Below are 22,970 nucleotides of genomic sequence, written 5' to 3' on the forward strand. Positions count from 1 at the left end.
TTGACAGGTCTCACTCTGTCGCCCAGGCTGGAGTACAGTGGTGCCATCTCAGCTCACTGCAGCCTTGACCTCCTGGGCCCACGTGATCCTCCTACCTCAGCCTCCTGAGTAGCTGGGAGGCTGAGGTAGAGAAGGGACCTTTTGTAGAGATGGGATCTTGCTATGTTGTCCAGGCTAGTCTTGAGCCCCTGGGCTCAAGCAGTCCCCCTGCCTCGGCCTCCCAAAGTGCTGGGATTGCAGGCATGAGCCATGGCACCCAGCCCAGCATTTCTTAAGAAATTAAGTATGCCTCCTCTTCCAGTGGGCAGTACTTCTCTATTCACTTTGGCTACCAAGAAACTCCGAGTCAGGGTTACGGAGAACAGTTACCGGGGCCTGACAGCTTGTGTACGTGCATCCCATCACCTTCCCTTCTGGCTAGTCTTTTTCTTAATTTACCTTTTCCATGAGGCCTATTTTTTATTTATTTATTTTTTTGAGCCAGAGTCTCACTCTGTCACCCAGGCTGGAGTGCAGTAGCATGATCTTGGCTCACTGCAACCTCCACCTCCTGGGTTCAAGCAATTCTCCTGCCTCGGCCTCCTGAGTAGCTTGGACAACAAGCGTGTGCCACCACACCCAGCTAATTTTTGTATTTTTAGCATAGACAAGAGTTTCACCGTATTGGCCAGGCTGGTCTCGAACTCCTGACCTTGTGATCCGCCTGCCTTGGCCTCCCAAAGTGCTAGGATTACAGGTGTGAGCCACCATGCCCAGCCTATTTTTATATTTTGTAAACTTTTAGTGAGTTATAATTTACATATCATAAAATTCATATATAAGTATACAACTCAGTGATTTTAAATGAATTTAGAGTTATGTAACCATCATCACCATCTAGTTTTACATCACCCCCCAGAATTTCCTGGAGACTGTTTTGTGGTTAATCCCTGCTCCCACCTCTTGCTCTGGGTAATCCATTGGATTGCTTTCTGTCAGTATGAACAACTTCATTCATATAAGGAGGGTCGTATGCTATGCAGTCCCCGGGTCTGGCTGCTTCTCCTTAGCATACTGTTTTTGAGGTTCATCATGCAGTAGCATGCGTCAGGGCCTCATTCCATTTATTACCGAGTAGATCCAGTGCGTGGAAATGCCGCCTTTGTTTATCCATTCATCAGCTGATGGACATTTGGGTTGTTTCTAGATTTTGCTGTCATCAATAATGCTGGTTAGAACGTTCATGTGGACGTCTTTGTGTGGATTTGTTTTCATTTGTTTTGGTAGAGTCCTGGGAGTTGAACTGTTGGGTCAAATGATAACTTTATTTTTAGCTTTTTAAGAAACTGCCAGCCGGGTGCAGTGGCTCATGCCAGCATGCTAGTGCTGGTAATCCCAGTGCTTTGGGAGGCTGAGGTGGGAGGATCACTTCAACCAAGGCGTTCGAGACCAGCCTGGGCAACATGAGGAGACCCTGTCTATACAAAAAATTTAAAATTTAGCTGGGCATGGTAGTGCACGCCTGTGGTCCCAGCTAGTCAGGAGGCTGAGGTAGGAGGATCGCTTGGGCCCAGGTGGTCGAGGCTGCAGTGAGCTGTGATCATGCCACTGCACTTCAGCCTGAGTGACTGAGAAAGACCTCGATAAAAAAAAAAAAAAAGAAAAGAAACTATTAATCTGTTTTCTAACGTGGTTGTACAATTTTACATTCCCACCAGCAATATATGAGGAGTTCAGTTTCCCCACTTCCTTGCCAATTCTTGGTATTATATTTTTTAACAATTAATAGGCATTAGTTTTAAGAGCAGGTTTAAGTTTACAGAAAAAGTCGAGCAAAAAATATAGAGTTCCCATACATCTCCTCCCTCCCCTCACTGTTTCCCCCCGATTTCCCTCTTGTGTTAGCGCGGTGCATTTGTTAGAACTGATGAACTACTATTGAGACGTTATTAACTGAAGCCCATCATTTACATTAGGCTTCACTCTGTGCTGTGCATCTTATGTGTTTTGACAAATGTACAATGACATGTATCTACTGTCATGGCATCACACAGAGCAGTTTCACTGCTCTAGAAATTCCCTGTGCACCACCTGTCCATCCCTTTCCCTCTCCTTGCCCGCTCTGGAACCCCTGGCAACCGCTATTTTTAACTGTCTCTATAGTGTGGCCTTTGCCAGAATGTCACAGAGTTGGAATCATGTAGTATGTAGCCTCTCCAGACTGGCTTCTTTCACTTAGCAATGTTCATTTAAGGTTCCTCCATATCTTTGTGTGGCTTGATAGCTTCTTTCTTTTCTTCTTTATTTATTTTTTTTGAGATGGAGTCTCACCCTGTCTTGTTGCCCAGGCTGAAGTGCAGTGGTGCGATCACGGCTCACTGCAACCTCCACCTCCCAGGTTCAAGCAATTCTTCTGCCTCCATCTCCTGAATAACTGGGATCACAGGCGTGCGCCACCACGCCTGGCTAATTTTTGTATTTTTAGTAGGGACAGGGTTTCACTATGTTGGCCAGGCTGGTCTCAAACTCCTGACCTTGTGATCCCCCTGCCTCAGCCTCCCAAAGTGCTGGGATCACAGGTATGGGCCACCACACTCGGCCAGCTTCTTTCTTTTTATCTCTTAATCATATCCCATTGCGGGGATGTACCACAGTTTGTTTATCCGCCTACTGATTGAAAGACATCTTAGTTTGCTCCAAGTTTTGGCAATTTATCAATAAAGCTACTGTAAACATTCATGTGCAGGCTTTTGTGTAGACATGTTTTCAGCTCATTTGAGTAAGTGTTTGGGAACATGACCAATAGATAGACAGTAAGACTATGTAAGCTTTGTAAGAGTGCCAAGTTGTTTTCCAAAGTAGAGATACCATTTTGCATTCCCACCAGCGCTGAATCAGAGTCCCTGTCATTCCACATCCTCACTAGCATTTCATGTTGTCCGTGTTTGGGATTTTAGCCACTCTAATGGGTGTAGTGGTAGCTCACTGTTTTTTCTTTTTTGGGGTTTTTTGAGACAGAGTCTTGCTCTGTCACCTAGGCTGGAGTGGAGTGGTGTGATCTTGGCTCACTACAACCCCTGCCTCCCAGGTTCAAGCAATTCTCATGCCTCAGCCTCTTAAGTACCTGGGACTACAGGCACGCACCGCTGCACCCAGCTAATTTTTTTTTTTTTTTTTTTTTAGTAGAGATCGGGTTTTGCCATGCTGGCCAGGCTGGTCTGGAACTCCTGGGCTTAAGTGGTCCACCCGCCTTGGCCTTCCAAAGTGCTGGGATTACAGGCATGAGCCACCACACCCAAATCTCACTGTTTTAATGTGCTATTCCCCAATGACATAAGAGGTTAAGCATCTTTTCACATGCTTATTTATCAGCTGTATAGGTCTTCTCTGAAGAGGTGTCTGCCTAGATCTTTTGCCCATTTTTTAATTGGGTTGTTTTCTCATTGTTGGGATTTAAGAGGTTTTTTTTGTGCATGTTTTGGATACCAGTCCTTTATCAGTGTGCTTTGCAAAAATGATTTTCCAGTCCACAGCTTTTCATTCTCTTACTGTTATCTTTGCAGAGCAGAAGTTCCTAATTTTAATGAAGTTCAACTAACAGTTTTTTCCTTTCATGATCATGCTTTTGGTATTTTATCTAAAAAGTCAGGCTGGGCATGGTGGCTCATGCCTATAATCTCAGCACTTTGGGAGGTTGAGGATGTAGGATTGCTTCTTGAGGCCATGAGTTCAAGACCAGCCTGAGCAACATAGGGAGACCCTATCTCTATTAAAAGCTTTTTAAAATTAGCTGGGTGTGGTGGTGCACACCTATAATCTTCGCTACTTGGGAGGCTGAGGCAGGAGGATTGCTTGAGCCCAAGAGTTCAAGGTTACAGTCAGCTATGATTGCACCACTGCCCTCCAGCCTGGGCAACAGAGTGAGACCTCCATCTCTAAAAAAAAAGTAAAATAAAATTTAAAAAGAAGTCATTGTGCAACCCCAAATCACTTAAACTTTCTATTATTTTGTAGGAGTTTTAGTTTTGTGTGTTGCTTTTAGATCTGTGTTTTTAACTTTTATTAAAGGCAAAGGATGTCTAAATTCATTATTTTGTATGTGGACATCCAGTTGTTCCAGCACCATTTCTTGGAAAAAAAGATAGGCTTTCTCCAGTTGCCTTTGCTTTTTTTTTTAAATTTTTTTAAAGAAGAGGTTTCACCATGTTGGTCAGGCTGGTCTTGAACTCCTGACCTCAGGTGATCCACCCGCCTTGGCCTCCAAAGTGCTTGGATTACAGGTGTGAGCCACCACGCCCGGCCGCCTTTGCTTCTTTTTTGTGGCTGAACAGTACTCCATTGCATAATGCGCCACATTTTCTTCATCCATTCATCTGTTCGTGGATACTTAGGTTGCTTCCAAATCTTGGCCATTGTGAATAGTGCAATAGACATGGGAGTGCAGGTATCTCTTTGATATACTGACTTCCTTTCTTTTGGGTGTATATCTAGCAGGATTGCTGGATCACGTGGTAGCTCTATTTTTAGTTTTGTGAGGTACTTCCACACTATTCTCCACAGTGGCTTCACTAATTTACATTCCCACCAAAAGTGTACAGGGGCTCTCTTTTCTTCACATACTACCTTGCATCCATTATTGCCTGCCTTTTGAATAGAAGCCATTTTTACCGGGTGAGATATGTCATTGTAGTTTTGATGTGCATTTCTCTGACGATCAGTGATGTTGGGCACCTTTTCATATATCTGTCATTTGTATGTCTTCTTTTGAGAAATGTCTATTCAGATCTTATACATTTTAGGACGTTTTTCTATTTCTGTCCATTTTTAAATTGGCTTAGATTTTTTTTCTATAGAGTTGTTTGAGCTCCTTATACATTCTGGTTATTAATCTGTCATCAGATGGATAGTTTGCAAATATCTTCCCCCATCCTGTGGGTTGTCCCTTCACTTTGTTGATTATTTCCTTTGCTGTACAGAAGCTTTTTAACTTGATGTGATCTCATTTGTCCATTTTTGCCTTGGTTGCCTGTGCCCTGGGGGTATTACTCAAGAAATCTTTGCCCAGACCAATTTCCTGGAGAGTTTCCCCAAAGTTGCTCTTTTAGTAGTTTCATGGTTTGAGGTCTTCAGGTCTTTAATCCATTTTGTATTGATTTTTGTATATGGTGAGAGATAGGAGTCTAGCTTCATTCTTCTACATATGAATATCCAGTTTTCCTGGCACTATTTATTGAAGAGACTGTCCTTTCCCCCATGTATGTTCTTGGCACCTTTGTAAAAAATGAGTTCACTGTAGATGCCTGGATTTACTTCTGGGTTCTCTATTCTGTTCCATTAGTCTATGTGTCTGTTTTTATGCAAGTACTATGCTGTTTTGGTTACTGTAGCTCTGTTGTATAATTTGAAGTTAGGTAATGTGATTCCTCCAGTTTTGTTCTTTTTGCTTAAGATGGCTTTAACTATTGATTTTCATATGTTGATTTTATATACTGTAACTTTCTTGGATTTATCAGTTCTAATAGTTTTTTGGTGGGGGTCTTTAGGTTTTTCCAAATATAAGATCCTATTATCTGGGTCAGACAGCTCACAACTGTAATCCCAGCATTGTGAGAGGCTGAGGCAGGAAGACTGCTTGACGCCAGGAGTTTGAGACCAGCCTGGGAAACATAGTGAGATCCTGTCTCTCCAAAAAGATTTTTAAGTTAGCCAGGAATGGTGACACATCTCTACTAAAACAAAAAAGTAACCTGGTGTGGTGGTGCATACCTGTAGTCCTAACTACTTGAGAGGCTGAGGTGGGAGGATTGCTTGAGCTCAAGAGGTCAAGGCTGTAGTGAGCTGTGAATCCACCACTGCACTCCAGCCTGGATGACAGAGCAAGATCCCATCTCTAAAAAAAAATAAGATGATATCACCAGCCGGGTGTGGTGGCTCATGCCTGTAATCCCAGCATTTGGGAGGCTGAGGTGGATGGATCATTTGAAGTCAGGAGTTCAAGACTAGCCTGGCCAACATGGTGAAGCCCCATTTCTACTAAAAAAAAAAAAAAATACAAAAATTAACCAGGCTTTGTGACGCATGCCTGTAACCCTAGCTACTTGGGAGGCTGAGGCAGAACTGCCTGAACCCTCCAGCCTGGGCAACAAAGTGAGACTCCGTCTCCAAAAAAAAAAAAAAAAAAAAAAAAAAAGAGAGAGAGAGAGATATCACCGGCAAACAAGAATAATTTGACTTCCTTTTCAATCTAGATGCACTTTATTTATTTCTCTTGTCTGCTCTAGCTAGGACTTCCAGTAATATTTTGAATAATAGTGGTGAAAGTGAGTATCCTTGTCCTGTTTTAGATCTTAGAGGAAAGGCTTCCAGTTTTCCCGTTTGGTATGATACCAGCTGTGGGTCTGTTATATAAGGCTTTTATTGTGTTAATGTTCCTCCTATACCCAGTTTTTTTGAGGTTTTTATTTTTTATCATGAAGGGATGCTGAATTTCATTAAATACTTTTCAGCATCAATTGAAATGATCATATCGTTTTTGTCCTCAATTCTGTTGGTATGAGGTATCATATTGATTGATTTGCATGTGTTGAATCATCCTTATATCCCAGAGATAAATCCCACTTGGTCATGATGAATAATCTTGTTAATGTGTTACTGAATTCGGTATGCTAGTATTTTTGTTGAGGATTTTTGTTTATCAGGGATACTGGTCAGCAGTTTTCTTTTTTTGATGCGTCTTTGTCTGGTTTTGATATCAAGATAATACAGGCCTCGTAGAATGACATTGGAAATTTTCCTCCCTCCTCTATTTTTTTGAATAGATTGAATAAGACTGGTATTGGTTCTTTAAATGCTTAGTAAAATTCAGCAGTGAAGTCAATGGGTCCCAGGCTTTTCTTTGCTAGGATCTTAGCCGAAAGGCCAAGAAATGATAGGAGACTTCTTATTACAGCTTCAATCTCATTATTGTTACTGGTCTGTTCAGGTTTCAGATTTGTTCATGGTTGCATTTTGGTACGTTGTATGTGTCTAAGAATTTATCCATTTCTTCTAGGTTTTCCAATTTATTGGAAATAAATATATAGTTGCTTCTGGTAGTAATTAATGATCCTTTGCATTTATTGGTCTTAGTTATGTCTCCTTTCTCATTTGATTTTATTTATTTGGATCTTTTTTATTTTTCTTAGTCTGGCTAAAGGTTTGTCTATTTTATTTTTTTCGAAGAAACCAATTTTCATTTCATTGATCTTTTGTGTTTTTTTGGTCTGTTTCAATTTAACCTATTTCTGCTCTGACCTTTATTCTTTGTTTTCTACCAATTTGGGATTTGGTTTGCTCTTGTTTTCCTAGGTCTTTAAGATGAATCATTCGGTTATTTGATGTTCTTCCCTTTGATGTAGGTCCTTATTGGTATAAACTTTCTTAGTACTGCTTTCATTGTATCACATTGGTTTTGATATGTTGTTTCCATATCATTTGTTTCAAGAAATTTTAAAAATTTCCTTAATTTCTACATTGGCCCACTGGTCATTCAGGAGCATACTAATTTCCATGTGTTTGTAGAGTTTCCAAAGTTCCTCATTATTATTTCTAGTTTGATTTCAATGTGGTCAGAGAAAATACCTGATATAATTTCAATTAAAAAAAAATTTTAAAGACTTGTTTTGTGATCCAACATATGGTCTATCCTTGAGAATGAGCCCTATGCTGAGGAGAAGAACGTGTATTCCACAGCAGCCAGATGAAGTCTTTTGTAAATATCTGTTAGGTGCATCTGGTCTACAGAGCAGATTAAGTTCAATGTTTCTTTGTTGACTTTCTGTCTGGATGATCTGTCCAGCACTGCAAGTGGGATATTGAAATCTCTAGCTATTATTGTACTGAAATCTGCCTCTCTCTTTACTTCTAATAATATCTCCTTTATATACCTGGGTGCTCCAGTGTTGGGTAGATATATATATATTTATAAATGTTATATTTCCTTGCTGAATTGACCCCTTTATCATGATATAATGACCTTGGTTCTTTTTATAGGTTTTGTCTTGAAATCTATTTTGTCTAAGTATAAGCTACTCCTGGTCACTTTTGGTTTCAATTTGTATGCAATATCTTTTTCTATCCCTTTATTTTCAGTCTATGTGTGTCTTTGTAGGTGAAGTGTGCTTCTTGTAGGCAACAGATCACTGGGTTTTTTTTTAACCCATTGGGCCACTCTTTGGCTTTTGACTAGAGAGTTTAGTTCATTTACAGTCAACGTTAGTATTGATAAGTTAGGACTTAGTACTGCCATTTTGCCTTTTGTAGGTTTTTTGATTTGGGGTTACCATGAGGCTTGCAAATTACATCTTATAATCCATTATTATTATTACTATTATTTATTTGAGACATGGTCTCGCTCTTGTAGCCCAGGCTGGAGTGCAATGGCATGATCTCGGCTCACTGCAACCTCCACCTCCCGGGTTCAAGCGATTCTCCTGCCTCAGCCTCGTATAGCTGGGATTACAGGTGTGCACCACCACACCTGGCTCATTTTTGTATTTTTAGTAGAGACAGGGTTTCACCATGTTGGCCAGGCTGGTCTCAAACTCCTGACCTCAGGTGATCCACACGCCTTGGCCTCCCAAAGTGCTGGGATTACAGGTGTAAGCCACTGTGCCTGGCCAATAATCCATTATTTTCAAACTAATGACAACTAAACTGATTGCAAAAACAGAGAAAATTAATAAAAACTTTTAACTTCATCCCCTGCTGCTTCTTAACTTTGTTGTTTCTATTTATATCTTATACTGTCCATGTCTTGAAAAGCAGTTTTTTAAAAAAATAGGTGCATCTTTTAGTCTTCTGCTGTTTATTTCAATGACTTCATACTAATCTACTTTAAAATTTTTATTTATTTTTATTTTGTAGAGACAGAGTCTTACTATATTGCCCAAGCTGGTCTCAAACTCCTGGCTTCAAGCAATCCTCCTATCTTGGCCTCCTAAAGTGCTGGGATTACAGGTGTGATGAACATCAAAATTTATTGGATGCAACTAAGGCAATGCTTAGAGGAAAATGTACAGCTTCAGATGCCTGTATCAGAAAAGGAGAAAGGTCTCAAACCATTGACCTAATATTCTACCATAAGAAGCTAGTAAAGAGGCCAGGCGCAGTGGCTCACACCTGTAATCCCAGCACTTTGGGAGGGCGAGGTGGGCAGATCATGAGGTCAGGAGTTCAAGACCAGCCTGGCCAACACGGCAAAACCCCATCTCTACTAAAAATACAAAAATTAGCTGGGTGTGGTGGCGCATATCTGTAATCCCAGCTACTTGGGAGGTTGAGGCAGGAGGACCACTTGAACCCAGGAGGCGGAGGTTGCAGTGAGCCGAGATCATGCCACTGCACTCCAGCCTGGGTGGCAGAACAAGACTCCATCTCAAAAAAAGAAGCTAGTAAGGAAGAACAAACTATACCTAAATAAAGTAAAAGATAAGTGTGGGCCAGGCATGGTAACTCTCTGTTGTGGGGGTGGTCCCCTGAGCATCGTATGATGTTTGGCAGCATCCCTGGTCTCTACCCACTACATGCTGTAACACCTTCCCCCTGCCACACCCCCGCAGTTGTCACAACAAAAACATCCCAGAAATTGCCATCCCCATTTGAGAAACACTGGTCCAGGGTACATCAATCATAATTTGGAAGAAGTCTTTTTTTTAGTCAAAAAAAGATCATGCCATGACATACAATAACCAGCAATATGCACAGCATATTTCTTTTATTTATTTATTATTATTTTAAATTTTACTTTAGGTTCTGGGGTACATGTGCAGATCATGCAGGGCTGTTGCATAGGCACATACATAACCAGGTGGTTTGCTGCCTCTATGCTCCCTTCATCTATATCTGGCATTTCTCCCCATGTTATCCCTTCCCATCCTCCCCCCGATCCCGCTGTCCCTCCCCTAGCCGCCCCCTACTACCCCCAGCGTGTGATGCTCCTCTCCCAGAGTCCACATGTTCTCATTTTTCAGCACCCACCTATGAGTGAGTACATGCAGTGTTTGGTTTTCTGTTCTTGTGTCAGTTTGCTGAGAATGATGGTTTCCAGATTCATCCAAGTCCCTACAAAGGACATGAACGCATCGTTTTTTATGGCTGTGTAGTATTCCATGGTGTATATGATGCACAGCATATTTCAAAGTTCAAGAGGCATACATCTCCTAACATCCGTGCATTACCTCTTTGTTCAGATAGATACAAACCACAAAATACTCCCCACCTCTCATAGGAACAAAATTAAAATAACAAAATATCTAGTGGTCAATAATCCTGACCAAAGATGAGCTGTGTCTGTAGCTCAGTAGATCTGGAATCATGTTGGGAAAATGAGACTAACGAAATAAGACAAACAGGACTTTCTCCGGAGCAATTCTCATCTTTGAGACGAGATATAATCACAGACAGCAGGGGGTGAGGGCTGCTTGTCTCATGTGGAACGAGCTAACAACCACCGTTTGTCATGTACGGTAGGCAAAATAATGGCCCCAAGTTTCAACGTCCACATCATAATCCCCAGAATCTGTGAGTGTTTCAAGGCAAATGGGACTTTGCAGGTGTGATTAAGAATCTGGAGACGGGGATTATCAGGCCCAATGTAAATACAAGGGTCCTTAGAAGAGGGAGGTAGGAGGGTCAGAGGAGATGTGACGCTGGAAGCAGAGGTTGCAGTGATGTGAGGCCACCGGCCAATGAATACACAAGGAATTCTAGAAGCTGGAAAAAAGCAGAGAAACATTCTCTCCCAGGGCCTTCAGAAGGGAACAAGCTCTTGATTTTGGCACAGTGATACCCAATTCAAACTTCTAACCTCCAGAGCTGTAAAATGTGTGTGTGTGTGTGTGTTCTTTTTTGAGACCAAGTCTCACTCTGTTGCCCAGGCTGGAGTGCAGTGGCGCATCCTAGGTTCAAACAACTCTCTTGCCTCAGCCTCCCAAGTAGCTGGGGTTACAGGCATGTGCCACCTCGCCTGGCTAATTTTTGTATTTTTAGTAGAGATAGGGTTTCGCCATGTTGGCCAGGCTGGCCTTGAACTCTTGACCTCAGGTGATCTGCCCGCTTCAGCCTCCTAAAGTGTTGGGATTACAGGCGTGAGCTACCATGCTCGGACCAAATCTGTGCTATTTTAAGCCACTAAGTTTACAGTAATTTGCTACCGTAGCCACAGGAAACCAACACACCACAACCGTACCATGTGAAGTTAGTCCAGTCTCCCAGACCAACTGGTTGCTGGCCACGAATTCTACCTTTACTTTCTAGGGGGGCCATATGGTGTGGAGATGAAGCCTGGGTGCTGTGGGGTTGTGTTGAAACACAGCTACTTCTGTGTAACACGGACAAGTGATTTGACCTGTCTTGGACAGTCACCCTCAGGGAAGAAAGGGAGATGCGGGCGTCCATCCAGTGCTGAGAATTCGAATGAAGCAACGCCATGCGAATTGCTTAGCAAAGGCCTGCTGCATATGACACCTATTCTGAGTCTCATCGTCACGGCCCCCTTGCCTGTTTCTGTCTCCCCTCCTAGTGTGTCTACGGCGGAGTCCTGAGAGGAACTGGGAAGCAGGCCTTTGGTGCCGCTGTGAATGCCATCACGTATTATGTCATCGGCCTACCACTGGGCATCCTTCTGACCTTTGTGGTCAGAATGAGAATCATGGGTATGTGGGGTGAGGAAGCTGGGAGAGGCCCGGAAGAATGTCGCACATTCTTCCCGTGTCATCACTTGTCTCCTCCAGGCCTCTGGCTGAGCATGCTGGCCTCTGTCTCCCTGGCAACTGCTGCCTTTGTTGTGTATACTGCCCGGCTGGACTGGAAGCTTGCTGCGGAGGAAGTAAGTGGGTCAGCTGCCCCTGGCCACAAGACACACCCTGCACCTGACCCCACCAGGCAGTGACTACTCAGCCAGAAATGCCCAGAGTACATAAGAACTTGGCAGCAGTGTGGTAGAAGCTGTGGGTGTTTTGTGGGGGATTACAGAGGGACCGCCTGAGCCACAACAGTGACTCCTGTTACTGTAATTGGCCAGTATAAAAAGCACGCTCTGCAGTTATAAAGAGAAACAAAATAAAAAACCTTCCTTAGATGGCCCCATCTGCAGAAAACCAAACAAACGCAAAGAACTCAAACTAGTCTGAACCCAAATGAGCTTCCGAGTGTGTGCCTTAACTTCGGAAGGGGTAATAAAATCCCCCTGCCCACCATCCTCTTTCATGTCCTTTTTAAACAGGGCAGGGCAGCCTTTGCTTCTCAGGCACAGCAAAGGCACAACTCAGTCTGCAAGCAGAGCACAGAAGCAACGTTCTCTCAAAGATCCTGAATCCTATCGGAGTGTGGTTTTGCCTTTGTGCACAGAAAAAGTCATCCTGACACTTAAGACGCTGGATAAACAGAGATTTCAAATGATTTATTTATTTAGTTATTTGAGACGGAGCATTGTTCTGTTGCCCAGGATGAAGTGCAGTGGTCTGATCTCGGCTCACTGCAACCTTTGCCTCCTGGAACAAAAGATTCTCTTGCCTCAGCCTCCTGAGTAGCTGGGACTACAAGCATACACCACCATGCCCAGCTAATTTTTTTGTATTTTTGGTAGAGACAGGGTTTCACTATATTGCCCGGGCTAGTCTTGAACCCTGAGCTCAAGCAATCCACCTGGCTCAGCCTCCCAAAGTGCTGGGATGACAGGCATGGGCCACCATGCCCAGCTTTAAAATGATACTTTCTAAAAGCCCCACAGCTATGAATACATGCATATGTACTGCTTCAACTTGCAATCTTTTTTTTTTTTTGAGATGGAGTTTCGCTCTTGTTACCCACTCTGGAGTACAATGGCACGATCTCAGCTCACCAAAACCTCCGCCTCCTGGGTTCAAGCAATTCTCCTGCCTCAGCCTCCCGAGGAGCTGGAACTACAGGCATGTGCCACCATGTCCAGCTAATTTTTGTATTTTTAGTAGAGATGGAGTTTCACCATGTTGACCAGGATGGTCTCGATCTCTTGACCTCGTGATCCACCTGCCTCGGCCTCCCAAAGTGCTGGGATTATAGGCGTGAGCCACCGTGCCCGGCCTTGCAATGTTTTAAAAGCAGAGAATGTGAGGCCAGTGGTGAAGGGGTGAACTGCTGAGCTGGCAGGTTAGGGTTAGGGTTATGGTTAGGGTTGCTGGCAGGTTGACCCAAGCAAGTTCTTTCTCTTTTAGGCCAAGAAACACTCAGGTCAGCAGCAGCAGCAGCAGAGAACAGAGAGCACTGCAACCAGACCTGGGCCTGAGAAAGCAGTCCTGTCTTCAGGTAATGTGCTGTTACGGCTGCCTCTGCTTTGGTACAGACATAAATGTCAGTGGCACGTTGCTCCTGTCTGCCCTCTGTGCCTCTGCTTACAAGCCCAAGCTCTTTTTCTTCCCATTATTATGAAAATGATATCCTAAGCACCAGGAAGACAACATCATCTACTGTCTAACAGGCATGCAAGTACCAGGCCCTACATCAAGTCCTTGGCCTTGAGAGGCAACTAGATGTATGCCCATTTTCAGATGAGGAAGTGAGGCTGAAAGAACTTACATATTTCCGGCTGGGCACAGTAGCTCACGCCTATAATCCCAGCACTTTGGGAGGCCAAGGTGGGTGGATCACAAGGTCAAGAGATCAAGACTATCCTGGCCAACATGATGAAATCCTGTCTCTACTAAAAATAGAAAAACCAGCTGGGTGTGGTGGTGGGCACCTGTAGTCCCAGCTACTGAGGAGGCTGAGGCAGGAGAATCACTTGAACCAGAGAGGCGGAGGTTGCAGTGATTCAAGATTGTGCCACTGCACTCCAGCCTGGGTGACAGACAGACTCTGTCTCAAAAAAAAAAGAACGTATGTATTTCCCCCATCATTCCACAACTCATAAAGGCCAGAGATAAAATTTGAGCATCAACCCGTCGAACGCTAAAGCTCATGATCTCCCCCACTGAACTCTGCTCAGGACGGAAGGCCAACTTTTAACCTACGGCTGCCAGTCTGGGGAGCCTGGCTTGTCAGTTGGCCTGGCTAGACTCACTGGCTTTGGGGGGACCTGCTATCTGCCTCTCTCTACCCCATCAGGCAGATGAGCGTCTTTCTGGTTTATGCCCAATGTCCATGTCATGAAGTGATGGCCCCAGCTCTGCCCCAGGGCTGGTCCTGAGTGCCAGGCGTGTGTGCAAATGGCCCAAAGCTCATTCAGATGAGGTCTCCATGACCTCATCCATCCTGGGCTCATCCTTGATCAGGGCAGTAGTGAGCCAGCTAAAACTCTAGGAGCTTAAGTTGTCATGAGAGAATGCAGTAAGACACGATTAATTGTGTTTCCCATGTGCTTCTGAAGCCATCGATCATCACAAGGCCAAGTGCTAACAAGAACATTCCTCATCAGATCCTAGTAGTAAGCATTATCTGCATGTGAAATTCACAGTTTAAGATGCTTTCCCACACATCTCCTCCTCTGGTCTTGTTGTCAAGCAGATAAAGCAGGTATTTTTCTACTATATAGGCATTATCTTTTGTGAGGTGTAACAAATGCAGCCAGGTGGTTAGGATAGGCTTCCTGATTCTAAGGCCAGAGCTCTCCCACTCACCCCTGGCTTACTGAGTTTGCTCCTGTTTGCTTCTGCAGTGGCTACTGGGAGTTCCCCTGGCATTACCCTGACAACGTATTCAAGGTCTGAGTGCTATGTGGGCCTCTTCAGGACTTCAGAGGAGGCCCATACCCTTTCAGCTACTACCAGCAGACTGTCAGTGAAACAGCTGGTCATCCGCCGTGGGGCTGCTCTGGGGGCGGCATCAGCCACACTGATAGTGGGGCTCGCAGTCAGGATCCTGACCACCAAGCACTAACAAAGAAGGTCAGAAACAGAAAGCCAGGAGTGGCCATTCCCAGTACCCAAACACACCATGGTCTGCCCTGCAGAAGTGCCAATGGGGTCCAGGGCAGGTGGACACTTTGAACGACTCCTCAGAAAAAGAACTTTGGCTGATTCCTTGTAGTGACATTCAGAGGGGTCTGAACAGAGCAGACTGGCCATTCTGTTCCGGTCAAACAGGACTTTTCTCTGACCTGGATTGCTCTATAGAAGACATCAGCCAAATGCATGAATCAGAGTCCAGGGATTGCCACTAGTATTAATAATGTAAATGGCTTCAAATGAGAGACTGCAGATAAAATCACAAAACTACTATTATATTAAAGATTACACATTTCCTAGGCACAGCCTGCCACTCAAGTCTGTCATAAAGCCTCTGTGAAGCCCTGAGAAGGGGGCCAGCGGGCCCTGTCCAGGCAACCCCTGTGCGCCCCCCGCAGACACAGGTGCTGTGAGACCCTGACCAGGGCGGGTGGCTGTCCATACACCCTTCTTCCCCTTTTCTCCAGTTCTTTTATTCCATCACCATTTTCACTTATTAAAGACTTTAAGAAATGCTCGTTCTCACTGTACGTTTTCTTCTAGTAGTGACATGATAGAAATAAGGGCACAAAACAACTAGGAACAGAGCATAGCAAAGTCATCACTGAAGCAATTCCAGACTCTGTGCCACTGTTTGCCCAAGTGTGCTCCACGGTTAACAGGTATTAAGATAAACCGCATGGCGTCAAGGAAGTCTAGGAAAGTGCTTCAGAGGTTCTGAAATACTTGGGTCCTTTAGTTTGCTGATGTGCTTTACAAGCCAGCGTTATACAGGACTGGTGACAGGACCATTTTTTGTGTAAAATCTTGTGGGATTAGTGTTCTATGAATATGCCTACAGAAACACTTGTTGTAGATCAGCAGCTGGGTATAGGAGGATGCCATTGGAAAAAACCTATTTACTGTAGCTACTAAGCCCCACACCCACCAACACATACAGCAGAACATAAAGTTTGGGAAAATCTTCTCGGCTAAGATTTTTTTTTTTTTTTTTTTTTTTTTTTTTTTTGAGACAGAGTTTTGCTCTTGTTGCCCAGGCTGGAGTGCAATGGCGTGATCCCGGCTTATCACAACCTCTGCCTCCCGCGTTCAAGCGATCCTCCTGCCTCAGCCTCCCGAGTAGCTGGGATTACAGGCGTGCACCACCATGCCTGGCTAATTTTGTATTTTTAGTAAAGACGGGGTTTCTCCATGTTGGTCAGCCCATCAGTGGGCTGGTCTCGAACTCCCGACCTCAGGTGATCTGCCTGCCTCAGCCAACCAAAGTGCTGGGATTACAGGCGTGAGCCACCGTACCCGGCCTTGACTAAAAATTTTAAAATGAGAAAGCATGACAAAAAAAGTTGACAAATACCATCTATAATAAAGACATAAAAGGATTTATAGTTGGGGAGAATTTATGATCAAAGGACTGTCTCCAATGGGGCATATCTGAGGTTCCACACCAAGAGTATCATTAAAATTGACGCCAATTTTATGAAATTTATTTCTTTTGAAGCAGATATGTATTAGTGGACAAGCCAATAATTGAAACATACCAAATGAAAATTCCATAGTGCAATTTTATCTAAGGTATTTTATGATTACTCTCTTAGAGCCACAGTAAGCAGCTTTTTCCTAAACTAGGCTAGTTATTAATTCTTGACACTTTATGCTATGATGAAGCCATCACATACTTGAGACAGCCTTAATAAAACTAATTATTCAACAAAGTTGATTTTACATTCTATAAATTACATTCTCTCATTGAGTGAGCTGAGTCTTTTTGAGTGTGGGGACGTGGAGTCCCTGTAGTCAGGAGCTCGAAGGCACAGTACAACACTGCTCTGCCCTGTCCTGCCCCATCCAGCAGTAACACTGCATTCCACAGGCCTCTTCTTCAGCCTTGCCCACTCAGCTGAGTACCTCAGGTGGTGGCCACAGCAACTGATGAGAATAACTTCTCACTTGCTCAAGGGATCGTCTTGCCATCCATCCCCTTCAGTATGACCAACTGCAGTGGCTTGCTTGCTTCTTCTGTACAGCATCTGTAACCCCTTCCTCCCCCACATAGAGCTTTAGTGCCTGAAATCTCATAGGGAATTGGGAAGATCTAACCTCACCTCTGGACTACAGAGGACTGCTGGTAGCCCTGGGAAGTACCAAGCTCTTGAAAGCTTCACACAATGATAGGGGCAGCTGGTGGGCACTGCCATTAACTGGAGTCAAGGACTCACTGAGTAGGTTCTGAGACTGCCTTACAAGCCCCCAAAGTTTGTATTTAGTCTAATACATTCTCCTCCCCTAGCTCAAAGCTCCAAGATTTAGATAAGCACAATCTAAGATAGGTTCCCTGAATACCCTATTAGGGAATGTTGGGATTTGGCTAAAATGGCAACTTTTATTAATGATGAATAGCAATGATCTTTGAGTTTGATCACGGTGTGTTTGCATATTTTCTTACTCCTTTTGGTAGGATTTAAAAATTATTGGCTCATTAACCATTTAAAAGAGGAATAATTCAGTAGAGGCACTATGAGGTTGAACAGGATCATTCTTCAGTAATATTCAGCCTGGAGAGAGGAAAAAGGGATCCAGTTTACTCAGCTGCTTTGAAAACCCACCCACAACCAGCCTTGCAACACAAGCTCAGCACTGGGACTCACCTCCTGTCTAAGAGAATACATGCATTGGGCTAAAGGATTATGTCCTTCCTCAAAAAACAACAATAACAATAATGAGGCGGCATGATGATGTAGGCTATATTCTGTCTACTGTCAATTAGCTGATGTCAGAGTAGAGACCGAAGATGAAAGTACTAATTTACTATCCTAGCATTTTCAGTAGGAAGCTGAAGTCTCTACATGGAATTCAAGAACTGATAAACGAATTTTTGTTTCTAAAATTCAAAAGTAGGCCAGGCATGGTGGCTCACACCTGTAATCCCAGCACTTTGGGAGGCCGAGGCGGGCAGATCACAAGGTCAAGAGATTGAGACCATCCTGGCCAACATGGTGAAATCTCATCTCTACTAAAAATACAAAAATTAGCCGGGCATGGTGGTGCATGCTTGTAGTCCCAGCTACTTGGGAGGCTGAGGCAACAGAATCACTTGAACCCAGGAGGCAGAGGTTGCAGTGAGCTGAGATCGTGCCACTGCATCCAGCTGGCGACAGAGCGAGACTCCATCTCAAAAAAAAAAAAAAAAAAAATTCAAAAGTAGTACTGAATTTAATCCATCCCATTGAAGCCCGAGGAAGGGCTGGTGCAATCTCAAGGTTCAAATGTCGTATTTGGTTGTCAAAGTCCTAATATTTATCAACATTAACCTCTTATGTTTCTCAACCTTTTAAAACTCACATCTCCCACAATGCCTTTTGTAGCTTATAAGCTTTATTGGAACTTTACTTTGTGTACAGTACTTATGCTAATTCTAGTAAGGTAATTAATAAAATCAAATCCAAGGACATAACAAAATAAGGAAACTAGTAAGTACATAAAAGCCATTTCAGAAAAATGTTTGTAATTACAATAAATAGACTCCTCAGTAGTGTATTTTGAATACAGATTCAATACTCCTCTGTATTTTGAATATAGATTCAGTCATTTGTTTAAAATAAAGGTAACCTGATAAAAAAGGATTAAAAGCTCAGAGAGGAGCAGAAAAGCAGCAGAGTGGAAAAGAAAACCAAATCTCTACGTGGTTCCAGACTGAATCCAAAGAAATATTAACAGCTAATAGCAATGAGAATTGAGAGAGCGGGTTGACAGTGGCCTGGGGAATCACTGACATCTACTCCCTCATCCTATAAATGAGCAAGCTGAGGCCCAAGGAAGAGCTCAGAAAAGGCTTTGGCCCAAGGTCATAATTAAGGCAACATCAAGCCAGGAATCAAAACACATTTTCTTGTTCCTGCTAAAGGTTTTATATGTTGCTGCTTCTCTAGACCCTCACAGAGAAACATGTCTGCCAAACCATTTCAGGAACTCAAACCTGCCTGGCACAGGGCACCGTACCTGGGGGAGCTTCTTGGGAGTTCGGTAAGCCTAGAAAATGCAGACTCAGCCTGGACCTCTGTATTTTCCGTGAAGCTAAAAAAAATTCTATCCCAACCAAGATGCGTTATCAGGCTGGGGAACCGAGGTCTTGGGATAATAACAAAAGAGGCAGATAATAATCAGAGACCCAAGCAAGCCTCCGACCACACCTCCAGCCTCAGGAAGGGAGAGAAGAAAGTAGATAGCTGCTAAATTGCATACACCTTGATTTATGACATTCGCTGCCATGAATCCCAAAGTCAAACCTTATTTAAAAAATGAAAACAAATCAAAACTACTCAGTGATTTTTAAAATACTATTCTTAAATTACGACACAAAGAGTTTAGTGCCCAGATGGTGACAAGTCTCAGTTAGTCAGCTGGCACTTCCTCCAGGAGAGCTGAGTAGATGGGGAAGAGAAACGAGGCTCACACTCGGCCGCCCTGTTCCTAGAAATGATGTATGCTTCACCTGGACCCAATAAGCCATTGTCTCTACACACTTCTCTTAGATTCCGAGCAAGTCGCCCAACCCTTTTAAAACTGTGGATAGGTGGAGTTTTAACACCCTGATACTCTGGGCCCAAGTCCAAAATGCCTAGAGACAAGTAAGTTAAGCATTCTTTTTTCAATAACCTCTAAGCCTCCAACTGTAGAAAAAAAAAAAAAAAAAAAAAAACCAAAAAAACCCTTGAAAACATACCCCAACTTGGCCCACCTTATATAGAAAAAGAAACCAAGAAGTTCCTACCTCACTCTTAACAGACAGGGCTGGGTTTTGAAATCTGCTGTTCATCTCTGTTTACTGGACCAACGCAGTCTGTGAACTACCAGAAAAATCAACAGGGCCTTTCTCCTCAGCACAGCTTGGTATTTCTGAGAAAACCCAAATGATTTTCAAATGCAACTGTTATCTCCAATTCCACTAAAGCTGGGATACTGTAAGACGAGCCAATCCTCCTTCAAATTTTAAACAAAACATAAACACAGCTATTTCCATTGCCTTTTCCAAGCCCATTCTTCACAGACGTGGTCGATATTTTCAATTTTATCTCCGCTGAGGGTGCCATAGACATAATCACCTTCCTCATTCCATCTTAACTTTAATTATCATGGATTTCCCCTTTTACCCCAAGATATGCAAGCTGCCTTGAGAAGGCCTCTTTGCAAGGCCACCTCTATAATGACTGATCACCAAAGATAAACTTTATCAGGTAGTCAACTCTGGGGGAAAAGCACTCAAGCCTGATAAAATACCCCTCACCAAAGCTCTTTCACCAGCACTACCATCCACCAGAGTTCTTGCCTCCATCTCCATGGCAAGCTGATTTCATGCACATTCAAGAACAAAGCTGGGAGTGACAAGGAAAACCCAATACTGAAAGGATCAAAGGGTTAGACAGCTCAGAATTTTGCAAGCAAGTTCTACACCATTTTAACTGTTAGACCAGAGGTCAGCAAACTTTTCTGTAACAATTTAGGCTTTGAGGGCCATTCAGCCTCTATTGCAACTACTCAGCTCTGTCACCATCCCGTGAAAGCAGCTGTGGATAAGTGGGTGCAGCTGTGTTCCAATAACTTAAGCGACAAAAGCAGGTAGCTGGCCAGCAGGCTGTGGTTCACTGACCCTGACTTAAGACTCTACAAGTTAATGTAGAATCTTGCTAGAATAGGCATCTGGCAGCCATCGGGCCAGAACGAATGGCACTCATGGGTAACAGGGACTCACCTTGACAAGCACAGCTGCTACAATACCCAGGAAAGTGAGCAACAGGAGACCGAGTTTTTCTTTGTTGAACCGTTTCAAGAGAAAAAATTTTCCCCAGTCCACCTTTGACTGGCTGTTGGGAGGATATCTGAGTTTGTTAGCACCTTCTCTCTTTAAACTTTTTAATAAACAGGGACGCTGATGAGAAAAAGTATCGAAAGTATGTTTTCCATGATAAGCTCCCATTCCACTGGAACCTGAAGTAAAGGGAACAGATAAAGCAAGCTTCACTGTAGATGATGCAAGCTACTTCTGTCTAACAATGACCAAGAAAGCCCACATGCACTCCCTGCTGCTTGGGTGCCCCCACTAAACCTCTCTAACAGCCGAATTATCTCTTTTCAGGAAGTTATTACCAACTTCCCTGGAAAAGTCAATGTCCCTGTCAAACAGGATGCTTTCCAAGAGCAAGACAAGGACTTGCACCTCTGCTAGGGCTGTGGCCCTCGTATATGCCAGGGACTGTGCTAAGAGTTTAAACCATTCTCTTAAGATAATTCTCACCACAATCCCACTTGGTGAATTATCAGCAGCCTCACTTCCAGAGAGAGAAAGGGAGCTTACAGGGTCAGTTAACTTGCCCAGAGCCACATGGCTGGTAAGTGGCAAACCCAGAACCTGAACCCAGATCAGACTCTGAATGCTACGTGTGCTTTCCTCCCACCATTCCATGTGGCTTCATTCATCCATGGTCCCACTCACCCACCTGTTTTCTCTAAGCCTGTAGAAAGTAAGAGTGACAGAGTTGCACAGCTGGGTGATAATAAGCAAGTATAAATCTCTGCCCTCCACAAAGCCATGTTCTGTGACAGTTTTCATTTCTCTAATTCATTGTGTATACAACAAGCTGACAGGCGCAAAGGGGAGCAGTGTCTGCTGGGCAGAGGGAATGGCATGTGTGACGTAAGACAGAGGTGACCAGAGGCCAGGGAGCAGTTTACCAGGGCCAGGCTGCAGGAAGGAATCATTCATGAAGCAGCCCTGGTGTGAGAAGAGACCCGAGGACAAGACCCTGAGAAACCCTGACAATGAGGGAGGGTAAAGAATGCGGGAGGGGCCAGCCAATGACATAACCAAGGTAGTAAGAAACTGGGAAAAATTTGGGAGGTTGACACAGGAGGACTGCTTGAGCCCGGGAGTTCAAAGTTGCAGTGAGCTCTGATTCAGCCACACTGCATTCTGGCCTGGTCAACAAAGCGAGATCCTGTCTCAAAAAATAAACAAACAAATAAAAAGCAAAAAACTGACATAAAGGAAATTACAAAGTTTTGTTGAAAGATATAAAAGGGTTATATAAATGAAGAGATGATATAACATATTCCCATTAAGACTCCACGTTTCAAAGATATAAATTCTTCCCAAAATAATTTAAGTTTAAATCAGATTTAATCCAAATCCCAGGGGATTTCAGAAGGTTTTTTTTCTTTTTCTTTTTTTTTTTTTGTAGGAAAAGGTAGTGATTCCAAAGATCACCTGGAAAAACAAATTTAGATAAGAACTAGAGAAAAACACTGAAAAACAGTAATAATGAGAAACGTTAACGTTTAGATATTTCAATAGTGCTGCGTCCTAAAGAGCAAGCTACTGGGTTGGTTGAATTTGTGGGTTTTAGAGTCAGGCAACTTTGGCTCGTTTCTTAGTTGTTTTAATAAGACAACTTATTAGCTGTCTGTCTCTAAAATGCGTGCATTTGGCCAGGCGCAGTGGCGCATACCTGTAATCCCAGCACTTTGGGAGGCTGAAGTGGGAGGGTTCTTGAACCCAGGAGTTCAAGACCAACTTGGGCAACATAGTGAGACCGCATCTCTACAAAAAAATTTTCTTAATTACCCAGGCACAGTGGTGCACATTTGTAGGCCCAGCTACTCAGGAGGTTGAGGTGGGAAGATTGTTTGAGCCCAAGAGGTTGAGGCTGCGGTGAGCCATGATTGCACCACTGTACTCTAGCCTGAGTGACAGAGGAGACCATATCTCAAAAAAGAAAAGAAAAGAAGGCTGGGCTCACTGGCGCACGCCTGCAATCCCAGCATTTTGGGAGTCTGAGGCGGGCAGATCATGAGATCAGGAGGTCAAGACCATCCTGGCCAACATGGTGAAACCCCGTCTCTACTAAACATACAAAAATTAGGTGGGTGTGGTGGCGTGCACCAGTAGTCCCAGCTACTTGGGAGGCTAAGGCAGGAGAATCACTTGAACTGGGGAGGCGGAGGTTTCAGTGAGCCAAGATCGTACCACTGCACTCCAGT

The 22,970-nt window shown here is 43.7% G+C and overlaps 2 protein-coding genes across 6 annotated transcripts in view; one reads left to right on the forward strand and one right to left on the reverse strand.

Moving 5' to 3' along the window:
* Window positions 1-15,265, forward strand: part of SLC47A2 (solute carrier family 47 member 2) — a 31,059-nt gene extending 15,794 nt beyond the window's left edge. The window contains 4 exon segments of the mRNA XM_037733598.1: window positions 11,540-11,672; window positions 11,751-11,845; window positions 13,212-13,302; window positions 14,651-15,265. Of these exon segments, the coding sequence (XP_037589526.1) occupies window positions 11,540-11,672; window positions 11,751-11,845; window positions 13,212-13,302; window positions 14,651-14,871 (540 nt within the window). The 3' untranslated portion in view covers window positions 14,872-15,265.
* The window catches only part of ALDH3A2 (aldehyde dehydrogenase 3 family member A2), a 67,152-nt gene that overhangs the window by 18,344 nt on the left and 25,838 nt on the right, over window positions 1-22,970 (reverse strand). For 2 of the 5 annotated variants that reach the window (XM_037733597.1, XM_017514901.2), the window contains exon 10: window positions 20,686-20,921. In XM_037733597.1, the coding sequence (XP_037589525.1) occupies window positions 20,686-20,921 (236 nt within the window). Of the gene's footprint in view, window positions 1-10,039; window positions 10,081-17,299; window positions 17,492-19,707; window positions 19,833-20,685; window positions 20,922-22,970 lie in introns of those variants that run through there. The other 3 variants (XM_017514902.2, XM_017514904.2, XM_017514903.2) reach the window with 3 other exon arrangements.

Source organism: Cebus imitator, unplaced genomic scaffold (assembly GCF_001604975.1).
Source record: "Cebus imitator isolate Cc_AM_T3 unplaced genomic scaffold, Cebus_imitator-1.0 Scaffold538, whole genome shotgun sequence".
In the NCBI taxonomy this organism is placed as follows: domain Eukaryota; kingdom Metazoa; phylum Chordata; class Mammalia; order Primates; family Cebidae; genus Cebus; species Cebus imitator.